The sequence below is a fragment of the Pristiophorus japonicus genome, chromosome 3, assembly GCF_044704955.1.
Source record: "Pristiophorus japonicus isolate sPriJap1 chromosome 3, sPriJap1.hap1, whole genome shotgun sequence".
Taxonomy (NCBI): domain Eukaryota; kingdom Metazoa; phylum Chordata; class Chondrichthyes; family Pristiophoridae; genus Pristiophorus; species Pristiophorus japonicus.
In genome coordinates this window covers 209,562,088-209,577,420 of record NC_091979.1, presented here as the reverse complement: position 1 = coordinate 209,577,420, position 15,333 = coordinate 209,562,088, and the positions used below count along the sequence as shown (strand labels likewise).

The window sequence follows — 15,333 nt, the reverse complement described above, 5'->3', positions numbered from 1 at the left end:
GTGCCTAACTTATTTTGTGCGTAACTCAGCGGAAAGTGCACAAAACCTAGGCTGAGTTCAGGGATTGCTGCACTGTGTTGTATTTTGAATGAGACATTAAACCGAGGCCCCATCTGCTCTCTCACATGGACGTAAAATATTCTGGCCAATTTTTATCTTTCAACCAACATCACTAAAATAGATTATCTGGTCATTATCACATTGCCGCTTGTAGGAGCTTGCTGTGTGCAAATTGGCTGCCACGTTAAAAAAGTACTTCATTGGCTGTAAAGGATTTTGAAACATCCTGAGGTCATGAAAAGCGCTATATAAATGCAAGCACTTTCTTTTTTATGACGAGGGGGCAGTGAGCAAAGACTGGAGAGCAGGTCAATCGCTCCCACCCCCACCCAGGATCCCGCGCACCAGCTGGCTCGGGAATAGCACTGTCTCTGGATGGACGGCTCATGCCCTCCCAGCGGAGTGATGAGAGGGCGGCGGGGAGGGAGGGGTGTGCAGACTGGCACAAGATTAAAAAACTTTAATTTAGTAAGCAAGATAATCAATTTTATGAAGTCTTGCCAAGTGGACAAGAATGCCTAGGACTCTTGCTTGCAAATTGCTTCGATTACTCTTGAGATTGCTCGTTAGTTTTGCCAGCGTCAGCACTAGGGTAGCGTGTAACTGAGCAAACTGCTGAGGCTGTTCCTGTTTGAAACACGGCTTCCTTTCATTCATGCACCTGTTCCCTTATAGACCAACCTTCCCTGGCCTGTCTGAAAAGGCAGGCTGGTATTATGGACGATGAGCACAGTGTGTGTTATGTTTTCAGTACAACCTCACAAACACACAGGCTCTTAGATGGCTGATAACTTCAGAAAGCCAGTCAGGTGACTCCTTCTTTATTATTGTAAACAGCAATGGCTCAATGCCACAGTAGTCCACTGGGCGGAGCTATATATATTACACTTCTCCCTCCTTAATGAAAAAGTAATTATAACAAACAATCATCATACATAACTTGCATGGTTATACATAACAAAAGATATGGACTTATTTTGACATATTTACAAATCAAGCTTAACCACTTGTTTTCTGTTTCAAAGAGGATACCTTCACTCTTGAACAGAACCTGCCAAATATAGTGTCAAATTTAGACTCATTCTAGGCTGATCCTGAGGAAAGTTTTCCTCCAAGGGATGCCCTTGATTTACATTTCAACTCTCTACAACTTCAGACTGTTTGTCTGCCTGACTCGGACTCAGACTTAAATTTTGACTGTCTCTTGGACGTGTTTCTAGTACATTTGATGTAGGATATGCCACTGGTACTTGTAACAAAACGATCTGATAAGTCAGAAATAATCGAATCATTCCAACCTTCAACTCCTTCCACGTCTGTGGGTAAAATATGATCAATGTGAACAAACCTAACCTGTCCATGATCAAACATCTTGACCAAATATTTGCGAGGACCACATATCTTCACCACTCTTCGTGGTAACCACTTTAACCATTTATGGTGATGGCTCTTCACTCTCACCTTCTGATTCAATTTCACACTTCTCTCTTTTACTCTATCTCTATCATGATTCTCTTTCTGTCTTAATTGTTTCTCTTCTACAGACTGTGCCAAGTTTGATTTTAATATCGAGAATCTGGTTCGTGGATGTCGTTTGAGAAACAACTCTGCTGGTATTCTACCAGTAGTTGTATGAGGAGTTTTACGATCCGTAATTAGAAAATTAGCCAATTTGTGGTCCAACTGTCGCTTCTTTGGATTTAGATCCAACATCTGTTTGATGAGGGCACGTTTTACAATTTGTACAGTGCGCTCTGCTGCACCGCAGGGTGGTACGGTGTAACCTTGGTATGCTTCACACCATTTTTGCTCGTGAACTGTGCAAATTCTTCTGAACAAAATTGTGATCCATTATCAGAAACAATTTCTCTGAGGAGGCTAAATGAAGAAAATAACCTTCGCAAAATGTCTACTGTTTTACTTGTTGTTATTTTCCGCATCGGAAACATCTCGACCCATCTCGAATGGCTATCAATCACAATGAACAATTGTTGTCCTTCTAGCTCAGCAAAATTGATATGTAATCATTGCCACACCCTGGGAGGCCATTTCCATGGCTGTATTGATACTTGCTTATCGATTGACATGTTGTATACTGACTGACGATGTACTCTATATCTTTATCTAGACCTGGCCACCACTGCGTGCAAAACTCTTGGTCAAGCACATTCCCAGGTGTTGGTCATGAAGATATCCTAATAATTTGGACCTGAATTTATTTGGTATAACCACTCTTGCAGCCCACATGATACAATCTTTATCGATTGATAATTCATTCCTACAAATGAAGAATGGATGAATATCTTTGTCTGTTACCTGGTTTGGCCAGCCAATTGCGATGTAATCATACACCTTTGACATAACTGGGTCATGCTTGGTTGCTCTACCAATCTCTTCAGTTGTGACTGGCAGTTCATCAATGTATGAAAAATAGAACACTTCTTCACTATCGGGTGTAACTTGTGATGGGGAAGGCAATCTAGACATAACATCTGCATTACTGTGATCAGCTGATTGTCTGTATTCAATATCATATGTACATGCTGACAAAATCAAAGCCCATCTCTACATTCGAGTTGCAGCTAATGTTGGAACTGGGGTCTTTGGATGGAGGATTACTATCAGTGACTTATGGTCCATAATGATGGTAAACTTATGAACATACAAGTATTTGTGGAACTTCTTGACCCCAAAAATTAATGCCAAAGCTTCCCTTTCAATTTGCGCATAATTACGTTCACTGGCACTGAGAGTGCGTGAAGCAAAAGCAATTGGTCTCTCCTCCCCACTATGTAGTACATGAGAGATCACTGCCCCAACTCTATACGGAGAGGCGTCACATGCTAGCTTAATCTCCTTAGATATGTCATAGTGAACTAACATGTTACTTTCTACCAATTGGCTTTTACACTCCTTGAATGCTGTGTCGCATTCTTTTGACCACTTCCAATGGACCTGTTTTTTCAATAGTTCATTCAGTGGATGTAACACTGTAACCAAATTTGGTAGGAACTTTTCATAATAGTTCGAAAGATCCAAAAATGATCGAAGTTCAGTGACATTCTTGGGAGTGGGTGCATCTCTGATTGCACCCAGCTTTCCCTTGGTTGGATGTAAACCATCTTTGTCTACTCTGTATCTTAAGTACTTCACTACATTTTGAAATAACACACTTGTGAGCAGTCACTCGTACTCTGTGCTTCTCTAGACATTTGAGGACTTCATTCAATATGTTATTGTGAATTTGCCTGTTTGGTAATGAAATTAGTATATCATCTAAATAACATACTACCCCTTCAAAACCTTACAAAATCTCATTCATCACCCCTTGGAATATAGCAGGGGTGGTAGCCTATTAAATTGATATAGGCCGAGATGAGTATTTATAGTCAAACATGATTTGGACTCCCCATCTAGTTCAAGTTGTAAGTAGACATTCGTAAGATCCAACTTTGAGAAGATCTGACCACCTGTCAGTGTTGTGAACAAACTTTCTACATTTGGCAATGTATTGAGGAGATTACTCTCTGGAACCTGGTTTACGGTTAGTTTATAATCACCACACAACCTTACCTTACCATTGGACTTAGGTACAACAACAATGGGTGTAGCCCAAGTACATTGATCGATCTTACAAATAATGTTCTCAGACTCTAGCCTTTTGGGTTCTTGCTCAACTTTCTCCGTGAGTGCATATGGTACAGGACATGGCTTGCAGTAAACTGGTCTAGCGTCCTTCTGTACCCTGACACTCGCCTTGAATACTTGGATCGGACTGCCTGTTTCACAGAATGCCTTCGGATACTTCTTGATGACATCATCCTTCGAAGCAAATCTCGTTTCAACATGAAAAATCTCACTCCAATCCAGCGTCAGTGATCCCAACCAATTTTTTCCCAGTAAGGCAGGTTTATCTCCTGCCACAACTAAAAGAGACAAGCTCTGAAATTGGTACTTGTATTTCACCGGTACGGTGATACATAGAAACATAGAAATTTACAGTGCAGTATCAGGCCATTTCGGCCCATCATGTCCATGCCAGCCGACAAAGAACCACACGGTCCTTGGTCATCAGCCCTACAGGTTACATATAAACCTATGAACAATGACGGAAAGGCAAAGAGTACCCAGCCCGCCTCACACAACTGCGACACCCCTTCTACACTCCACACCAACCGGAGCCATGTGATCTCCTGGGGGAAGCAAAAACCAGAATAAAAACCCAGGCCAATTTAGGAAGAAAAAATTTGGTAAAATTCCTTTCTGACCCATCCAGGCGATCAAAACTAGTCCAGAAGATCACCCTGGCCGTATTCTATTCCCTGCAGTACTTACGATTGTATCTGCGCCATCCAACAAAAGGTTATCCAATCTAATCCCAATTACCAGCTCTAGGTCCGTAACCTTGCAGGTTACGCACTTTAAGTGCCCATCCAACCATCTCTTAAAAGTGGTGAGGGTTTCTGCATCCACCACTCTTCCAGGCAGTGAGTTCCAGATCCCCACAACCGTCTACGTAAAGAAGCCCTCCCTCAAATCCCCTTTAAACCTTCCACCAATCACCTTAAAATTATGCCCCCTCGTAATAGATCCCTCCACCAATGGAAATAGGCTCTCGCTATCCACTATGTCCAGGCCCCTCAATATTTTGTACACCTCAATGAGGTCTCCTCTCAACCTCTTCTGTTCCAATGAGAACAAACCCAGCCTACCCAATCTGTCCTCATAGCTCAGATTCTCCATTCCAGGAAGCATCCTAGTAAATCTCCTCTGCACCCTCTCTAGTGCAATCACATCTTTCCTATAATACAGCGACCAGAACTGCATGCAGTACTCCAGCTGTGGCCTCCAAAGTATTATACAATTTAAGCATAATCTCCCTGCTCTTATGCCTCGGCCAATAAAGGCAAGCATTCCGTATGCCTTCTTAACCACCTTATCCACCTAGGCTGCTACTTTCAGGGATCTATGGACAAGCACTCCAAGGTCCCTTTGTTCATCTACACTATTAAGTGGCCTACTGCTTAATGTGTATAACCTTTCTTTATTAGCCCTCCCAAAGTGCATTACCTCACACTTCTCCGAATTAAATTCCATTTGCCACTGCTCTGCCCACCTGACCAGTAGATTGGTACCCTCCTGCAGCCCATGACTTTCCTCTTTATTTTCAACCACACAGCCAATTTTAGTGTCGTCTGCAAACTTCTTAATCATATTCCCTATATGCAAATCTAAATCATTGATATATACCACAAAAAGCAAGGGACCCAGTACTGAGCCCTGCGGAACCCCACTGGAAATATCCTTCCAGTCACAAAAACATCCATCAATCATTACCCTTTGCTTCCTACCTCCAAGCCAATTTTGGATACAACTTGCCACTTTGCCCTGGATCTCATGGGCTTTAACCTTCATGACCAGTCTACCATGTGGATCTTATCAAAAGCTTTGCTAAAGTCCATATATACTACATCGTATGCACTACCCTCATCGACCCTCTTGGTTACCTCCTCAAAATATTCAATCAGGTTAGTCAAACACGATCTTCCCTTAACAAATCCATGCTGACTGTCCCTAATTAATCCTTGCCTTTCCAAATTTAGATTTATCTTGTCTTTCAGGATTTTTTCCATAATTTTTCCACCACTGAGGTTAGGCTGACAGGCCTGTAATTACTCAGCCTATCCCTTGCTCCCTTCTTAAACAAGGGTACTACATTAGCAGTCCTCCAATCCTCCGGCACCATGCCCAGATCCAAAGAGGACTGGAAAATGATGGTCAAGGCCTCTTCTATTTCCTCTTTTACTTCGCTCAACAGCCCGGGATGCATTTCATCTGGGCCTGGGGACTTATCAAAGCTGCTAAACCCCTTAATACTTCCTCTCTCACTATATTTATTTCATCCAGAATATCACACTCCGCCTCGATAGCAGTATCTGCATTGCCCCTTTCCTTTATGAAAACAGATGCAAAGTATTCGTTAAGAACCTTACCAATATCTTCTGTCTCCACACAAACATTACTCTCATGGTCTCTAATAGACCCTACCCATTCTTTAGTTACCCTCTTACTCTTAATATATTTATAGAACATCTTAGGGTTTTCCTTAATTTTACTAGCCAAGAATTTCTCGCGCTCTCTCTTAGCATTCCTAATATACTTTTTAATTTTGCCTCTTAACTTTCTAGATTCCTCTAAAGATTCTACAGTATTTAGCCGTTGGTATATGACATAAGCGTCCCTTTTTTTCTTAATCATCCTGTAAGTCCCTAAACATCCAGAGGGCTCTACAATTCTTATTCCTAAACTTTTTCTTTAGGGCACATGTTTGGCCTGAGCCTTCCGGATCTCCTCCTTGAATGCCTCCCACTGTTCCGACATTGATTTACCCTCAAGTAGCTGTTTCCAGTCCACTGTGGCCAAATTACTCCTTAACTTAGCAAAATTAGCTTTTCCCCAATGTGGAACTTTTATTCCAGGCCTATCCTTGTCCTTATCCATAACCAACTTGAATCTGACTGAATTATGGTCACTGGCACCCAAGTGCTGTTCTACTAATACCCCTTCAACCTGCCCAGCTTCATTCCCCAAAATTAAATCCAAGACCACCCCCTCGCATGTTGGGCTTGCTACATACTGACTAAAAAAGTTCTCTTGAATGCATTTCAAGAATTCCACAACCTCTATACCCTTCACACTAAATTTGTCCCAATCAATATTTGGATAGTTAAAATCCCCAACTATTACTACCCTATGGTTTTTGGACTTCACAACAATTTGCCTACATATTTGCTCCTCTATCTCCCTCCCGCTGTTTGGGGGTCTATAATACATGCCCAGCAGTGTGATCTCCCTTTTATTTTCAATATGACCTCAGTTAATGGTCCCTCTAACATATCATCCCTCCTCACCGCTGTAATAGTTTCTTTAATCAGTACCGTGACACCCTCCCGACCCCCCCCCCTCCCGACCCCCCCCCCCGCCCTCCCGACCCCCCCCCCCTCTATCTCCTCTAAAAATCCTATAGTCAGGAATATTGATCAGACAAACCTGCCCCTCTTTCAGTCATGTTTCTGTAATGGCTATAATGTCATACTCCCAAGAGTCTACTTGTGCTCTTAGCTCTTCCGCCTTATTCGTTATACTCCTTACATTAAAGTATATACCATTTAGCAAGAAGACCTCCTTGTTTACTACTTACTAAGCCTTGTTTCCTCTGTCTTACAGATTCGCTTTCTAGATTCTTGCTATCCAATTTCTGCTTTGCTTCCTTCCCTTTTGAATTTGTTCTCAGGTTCCCATTCCCCTGCAAAGCTAGTTTAAACTCTCCCCAACAGCACTAGCAAAACTCCCCCGCGAGGATATTGGTCCTGGCGCTGTTGAGGTGCAACCCGTCTGGTTTGTACAGGTCCCATCTCCCCCAGAAATGGTCCAATGCCTCAAGAATTTAAAGCCCTTCCTCCTACACCAACTTTCCAGCCACGTGTTCATCCTCTCTATCCTTCTATTCTTAAACTCATTACGACCTACCACTGGACTGTTCTCTCCAGAGTAGTCTCACAGCTCTATCTTGGATTTCTCCAATGGGAAATCACTCAATTTGTCGAGGTATAGCGATTCCGGTACTTCACTCATGGATGCACCAGTTTCGATTTCCATGGGTATCTTGGTTCCTGCAACATCTACGTAATACTTTTCGAATCGTTGTTAGTTACCCTCATGCTCTAAAACCTCCTTGTCCTGTTTTTTTTATCTTCCATGCTATGTAGTCTCTGGAGATTTCTACTTAGAGCTTTGAAAGTTGGTTTACCCTTCAGTCGGCATGCCTTCGCAAGTTTTCCTGCAGAAGAAACACTCTGCCTTCACATATGGACAACTTTGAGCAATTTGTTGTCCCAGGCACCGATAGCATGGCTTCAATGCTCTGCTACCATTGCCAGTTTCTGAGACCTTGGGGCCCAACTGCCTTTTACTTTTAACCTGCAGGCAATTTACCTCAGTAAATGGTACTAAATTCTCGGGAATATTGGTCGGCCATATCAATTGACAAAGCTATCTGACAAGCTACATCAAAAGTTAAATTAGGAGTTGCCAATAACTTTCTTCTGATTGCATCATTTTTCATCCCACAAACAAAGCGGTCACGCAATGCTCGGTCCTGAATGTTTCCGAAATTACAGTGAATAGAATGCTACAATGTACTCACTGATACTTTCGTCTGTTAACTGATCTCGTATTCCGAAACAATAACTTTCAGCAATTTCCAGGGACTCAGGACAGTAATGCTGTTCTGACTTAGTTAGAATCTGCTTAAGTGATGTGTCCTTTGACTTGACAGGCACAAGCACATTTTTCAGGGTTTCATATATCTCGGGCCCTGCTTCAGTTAAGAAAATCGCCCATTGTCTTTCCAACGCCACCCGGTTATGGTTTTCATCATTGGAGACTTCGATGACACTATTTGCAATGCAAAACATTTCTCGCGCTCCACATATGCTCCGAAACTTTCACGGTGGCATTGAAACTCCCCCAAGCGCCCTATTATTCCCATAAGTGCGGCCATCTGGACTCTGGCAGTTCAGCTAAGTGTGCTTGTAATTTACCTTGGATTTTTAGCTGTTAATCAAAACAGAGAAGCTCTCAAAGTTACTCTGTCAGTTGGCTGAATCATCCACCAACAGAAATTTCAGCTTATCTGATTATTTTATCTTTCGTCGCCAATGTTGTACAGACTGCACGGTTTACAATCTGCACAGGACGAGGAGTCTGCTATTATTTTAAGAGCCAGTTGTCTTGCGACATGTCATTCAAGATTCCATATATGACAGTGACTAAAGTGAATAGTGTATTATTAATGGATAAACAGGCCCCATCCAATTTTCTTCCCTCCTCATCAGACAATGGCGAGTGGGGTTTCGTTCCACAGCAATCCAGCATTTCATCCAAGGGACGCCTTTTCACATGTGTTGTTCAGACAGTGAGTGTCGACGGGCTATTGAATCGTGTGGGTGGGCCGGAGGTAGGTATCTGAGCTGAGCCCAGTCCTGTCCTGGCGAAACTAAATAGTGATCAGGAGCAGGACCCCCCCCCCCCCGACCCCCCCAGATTACCTTCCTCTTTTCTTCTTCCTGGCCCAGGGGTGCTGAGGCCAATTACAGAGTACCAATGGCTGCTCACTCAGCACAGAGTAAGGATCAAACATGAGACCCTCCTGGTCTGCACAACTCAATATCAGACCAGGTCCTGCACTTAGCCATTGTGCCAATGGGTGGGGGGGGGGGGGGCGCTCCTGGATCATTACTAGTTACATGGAGGGGGGGAGAGGGGAAATCCGTTTAGCAACAACAACTTGCACTTATATAGCATCTTTAACGTAGTAACACGTCCCAAGGCGCTTTACAGGAGTATTATCAGACAAAATCTGACACTGAGCCACATAGGGATTATTAGGACAGAGAGAGACAGATTTTAAGGAGCGTCTTAAAGGAGGAGAGTGAGGTGGTGAGGTGAACAGGTGGAGAGGTTTAACGAGGAAGTTCCAGAGTTTGGATAGCTGAAGGCACAGCCACCAATGGTGGGGTGCAGGAAATCGGGGATGTGCAAGAGAAAGGCAGAGACCACAGAGGGGTGAAGCACACAGACAATGCTGTTAATGGCCTTGAAACCTCTTTTACGCATTCACAGCGATACACAACTGTACTTTGTGCACTTCCTAGAAGCTCAGATACAAGAAAGTATGCTCAAAGTTACATACAACTGAGTGGCCAATAGGAACATTGCTCAGCTTGCAAATTTGCACAGCACAATCAAAAGAAGGCTGTAGAATGAGGTAGCAGGGAATAGGCGTAAACTGAGTATAATTACGCACATGTATAGCTGACAATTCAAGTGCGCTTATCCAGTTCTCAGACAGCGTTACAAACGATCTGTGGGCAAGGCCTTTCATTATCATAGGCAGTCCCTCGAAATCGAGGAAGACCTGCTTCCACTCTAAGAATAAGTTCTTCGGTGACTGAACAATCCAATACGGGAATTGCAGTCTCTGTCACAGGTGGGACAGACAGTCATTGAAGGAAAGGGTGGGTGGGATTGGTTTGCCGCACGCATCTTCCGCTGTCTGCGCTTGTTTTCCTCATGCTCTCGGCGACGAGACTCGAGGTGCTCAGTGCCCTCCCAGATGCTCTTCCTCCACTTAGGGCGATCTTTCTCCAGGGATTCCCAGGTGTCGGTGAGGATGTTGCATTTTATCAAGGAGGCTTTGAGGGTGTCCTTGAAACGTTTCGTCTGCCCACCTGGGGCTCGCTTGCCGTGTCGGAGTTCCGAGTAGAGCGCTTGCTTTGTGTCAGGCATGTGAACAATGCAGCCCGCCCAACGGAGCTGGTGGTGGGTAGTCAGTGCTTCAATGCTGGGGATGTTGGCCTGATCGAGGACGCTAACGTTGGTGCGTCTGTCCTTCCAGGGGATTTGCAGGATCTTGCGGAGATATTGTTGGTGGTATTTCTCCAGCGATTTGAGGTGCCTACTCGGCCACCTGAGGAAGAGAGTGTTCGAAGATCAGGCCCTCAAATCTGCCATCAAGCTCATGGTCCACAGGGCTGTACTGATACCCGCCATCCTGTGTGGCTCAGAGACATGGATCATATACAGTAGACACCACCTCAAATCGCAAGGTCTTTACATTCAGGTCAGCTACAGGAAGGCTCCTAGTGATAGACTGCTGATTAAAACACCAGCACCAAATAAGTGCTCATTTCATGCATACTTATCTCCTCCTTCCTGAAAAATACAACCCTTAAGCCAAAATGTGCTATGCAGGCAGGTGAAGAGACAGAGAAGCCAACTCTCTCACCCCTATAAAATTACATCATTAAGGTCATAGGCAGGGACATGGCTTGTGTATGGCCTGCAAGCCAGAGGACAGGTGTCAGTCACGGCTCAGTCTCGCCTCTGAGTCACAAGGCTGTGGGTTCAAGTCTCACTCCAGTGACTTGCGCACAAAATCTATGCTGACGCTGCCTATTTCAACATACTCCTGGCTGGCCTCCCATATTCTACCCTACGTAAACTAGTGCTGAGGGCGTGCTGCACTGTTGAAGGTGCCGTCTTTCGGGTAGATGTGAAGAATCTCATGGAATTAATTTGAAAAACTGGCTGCTGTGTTTCCTACATTGCAATAGTGTCTCCACTTCAAAAGTACTTAATTGGCTGTAAAGCATTTTGGGATATTCTGAGGTCAAGAAAAGTGCAATTTGAATGCAAGCTTTACCCATCAGATTTGCACAATGAGAATTGTAGACTCTTCCTGTGCGAATGAACTGTTGCAGGTGTAAACCAGTGATTGTGTGGCACCGTGAAACTCACCAAGTATTGTTTGTGCCGCGAAGTATCGAAATATTCACGTGAATTATCATTGTGCATCAACCACATATCTACAGCATAACTAAGACCACCTATTTTCACCTCCGTAACATCGCCCATCTCTGCCCTTGCCTCAGCTCATCCACTGCTGAAGCCTTCATCCATGCCTTTGTTACCTCTAGACTTGACTATTTCAACATACTCCTGGCTGGCCTCCCATATTCTACCCTACGTAAACTAGAGGTGATCCAAAACTTGGCTGCCCGTGTCCTAACTCACACCAAGTTCCGCTCACCCATCACCCCTTTGCTCGCTGACCTACACTGGCTTCCGGTTAACCAACGCGTCGATTTCAAAATTCTCATCCTTGTTTTCAAATCCCTCCATGTCCTTGCCCCTCGTTATCTCTGTAATCTCCTCCAGTCCACAACCCCTGAGATGTCTGCGCTCCTCTAATTCTGCCCTCTTGAGCATCCCTGATTATAATCACTCAACCATTGGTGGCCATGCCTTCTGTTGCCTAGGCCCCAAGCTCTGGAATTTCCTGCCTAAACCTCTCCACTGCTCTACTTCTCTTTCCTCCTTAAAACCTACCTCTTGTCAGCTGCCCTAATTTCTCCTTATTATTTCTCGGTGTCAAATGTTTTGTCTCATAATGCTCCTGTGAAGCGTCTTGGTAAGGTAAAGACGCTATATAAATACAAGTTGTTGTTGTTTCTTTTCTCGCTGCTGCTGATACGTCAGAAGCCCAGGAGTGCTAAGCCAAGACTTCTCGGCTGCAAAACTCAGCACAACGCTTAGTGTCTTCTTCACTTCAAGTACAAATGCCCAGAGACATGGTGGTGGGGAGGTGGGGGCATTTTAACTGTACCCACCTGGTGGAAACCGCTCAAGTGGGCAGTTGAAAGTGCCGAGTTTACTTACTTGCCGGAAGCTCACGGTTCTGAATTTTAACCCTTCACTGAGCAGACGCCGAATGCCAGCGAAGGCCCTTTGTTACATATACATGTTGAGTGTTGATGGCATCATTGGGACCTGACTGAAATTTTAATTGAATGACATCTGCGGGAAAACTCGCTGGAGTCTTCCTGCCAGATGAAGACAGCAAGGAGGAGGAGCTGGGGCTAAGAAGAGGCCCGAAACAGGTACGTTGTTTCACTTTCCTTGTTTGGACAGGAGAAGCGGGAGTGTTCCTCCAGGCCACACGAGGAAAGCTTAGGCCTCCCCTTGCAACGGACTCTTCACCCCACCCCCCAGCCTGAACAGGAGACTCCACCCTGCGAGACGATAAATGTCGCCTCCTACCTTGCTGTTGCCAGGCAGATTCTAAGTGAGGAGTTGAAATAGTTCGAGCCTCATTTCTGGAGTAGCCGGGTCAACCCGCCACACACCAAAACCTGTCCTGAGTTAAAATAGGTGCAGGGGTCACAAACACTGGAGGGTTTCAATATTTGAGAAGGAGAAACGGGGGGGTTCTAGGATGACCAAGCTTGTATTCCCTTCAATATAGAAGATTAAGCAAGGATCCAGTTGTGGTGTTTAAGGTGATTAAAGGATTTGATAGGGTAGGTTGAGATAAACTATTTCCTCTGTGAGAGAGTTCAGAATAAGGGGGATTCATCTTAAAATTAGAGCTAGGCTGTTCAGGGGTGATGTCAGGAAGCACTTCTTCACATAATGGACAGTGCAAATCTGGAACTCTCCCCCCCAAAAAGCTGCTTAGGCTGGGGGTCAATTGAAAATATCTCAACTGAGATTGATTTTTGTTAGGTAAGGGTATTACGTGATATGGAACCAAGGTGGGTACATGGATTTAAGATACAGATGTAATTGAATGGCGGAACAGGCTGGAGGGGCTGAATGGCTGTGTCACTTCTACTGGAAGGGCAGGCGGCTGGGCTGGAGCTGGCCCAGTCTCACTCTGGGCCCCAATGAACTGCCCTGAATTTCCAAGCCGACAGTGCCAGCTCTATAAAGAGAAGAAACTCAGGAATCACAAACAAGTGCAATTTGCCGTTTAACATGGAGGAACTGAAGGATTTTTTTTGTCCAGTATTTAAATCATACAATAATTCTGAGTGAAAAGCTGAAATCAAATTAGACTGACCTGAATTACCAAGTACCTCTGTGGATCTCGAGCCATTCGAGAAAATTCAGCTGCCAATTCCTTGAACTTGGGCCTGCTGTCGGCATCAATCATCCAGCCTAGGGCAGGGAGCAAGGAAGAAAGTGAATTATAGAAAAGTGCGCACCACGCATGCTAATCCGTAACAAATTTAAAACATGCCGTAATAAATTCAAACACACACAATCAATTGACAATGTTTCACAAATTGAAAGCAATTAAGCATCACAAAGACCAAGACAAAATAAAATGTAAAAATAAAATGTTACAATGTCTTCAGTACACAGCATCATATATACGCTGCGTCGGTGTAAACACACGGGGGGGGGGGGGGGGGGGGTGGTCGGTGTGAACACACGGGGTGGGGGTGGTCGGTGTGAAGACATGGTGGGGGGGGCGGAGGTGGTCGGTGTGAACACACGGGGTGGGGGGGTCGGTGTGAACACACGGGGTGGGGGTGGTCGGTGTGAAGACATGGTGGGGGGGGCGGAGGTGGTCGGTGTGAACACACGGGGTGGGGGGGTCGGTGTGAACACACGGGGTGGGGGTGGTCGGTGTGAAGACATGGTGGGGGGGGCGGAGGTGGTCGGTGTGAACACACGGGGTGGGGGGGTCGGTGTGAAGACATGGTGGGGGGGGCGGAGGTGGTCGGTGTGAACACACGGGGTGGGGGGGGTCGGTGTGAACACACGGGGTGGGGGTGGTCGGTGTGAAGACATGGTGGGGGGGGCGGAGGTGGTCGGTGTGAACACACGGGGTGGGGGGGGTCGGTGTGAACACACGGGGTGGGGGTGGTCGGTGTGAAGACATGGTGGGGGGGGCGGAGGTGGTCGGTGTGAACACACGGGGTGGGGGGGTCGGTGTGAAGACATGGTGGGGGGGGCGGAGGTGGTCGGTGTGAACACACGGGGTGGGGGGGGTCGGTGTGAACACACGGGGTGGGGGTGGTCGGTGTGAAGACATGGTGGGGGGGGCGGAGGTGGTCGGTGTGAACACACGGGGTGGGGGGGTCGGTGTGAACACACGGGGTGGGGGTGGTCGGTGTGAAGACATGGTGGGGGGGGCGGAGGTGGTCGGTGTGAACACACGGGGTGGGGGGGGTCGGTGTGAACACACGGGGTGGGGGTGGTCGGTGTGAAGACATGGTGGGGGGGGCGGAGGTGGTCGGTGTGAACACACGGGGTGGGGGGGTCGGTGTGAAGACATGGTGGGGGGGGCGGAGGTGGTCGGTGTGAACACACGGGGTGGGGGGGGTCGGTGTGAACACATGGGGTGGGGGTGGTCGGTGTGAAGACATGGTGGGGGGGGCGGAGGTGGTCGGTGTGAACACACGGGGTAGGGGGGGGTCGGTGTGAACACACGGGGTGGGGGGGGGGTCGATGTGAACACACGGGGTGGGGGGGGGTCGGTGTGAAGACATGGTGGGGGGGGCGGAGGTGGTCGGTGTGAACACACGGGGTAGGGGGGGGTCGGTGTGAACACACGGGGTGGGGGGGGGGTCGATGTGAACACACGGGGTGGGGGGGGGTCGGTGTGAAGACATGGTGGCGGGGGGCGGAGGTGGTCGGTGTGAACACACGGGGTAGGGGGGGGTCGGTGTGAACACACGGGGTGCGGGGGGTCGGTGTGAACACACGGGGTGGGGGGGGGGTCGATGTGAACACACGGGGTGGGGAGGGGTCGGTGTGAAAACATGGGGGGGTCAGCGTGAACACACGGTAGGGGGGGTGTGAACACGGGGGGGGGATGTGAACACAGAGGGTGGGTGAACACATGGGGGGGGTGAGCAC

The 15,333-nt window shown here is 46.6% G+C and overlaps 1 protein-coding gene across 1 annotated transcript in view; it reads right to left on the bottom strand.

The window, feature by feature from the left end:
* Positions 1–15,333, bottom strand: part of LOC139255129 (receptor tyrosine-protein kinase erbB-4-like) — a 1,872,364-nt gene that overhangs the window by 480,364 nt on the left and 1,376,667 nt on the right. The window contains exon 24 of the mRNA XM_070873872.1: positions 13,526–13,623. Within this exon, the coding sequence (XP_070729973.1) occupies positions 13,526–13,623 (98 nt within the window). The remainder of the gene's footprint in view (positions 1–13,525; positions 13,624–15,333) is intronic.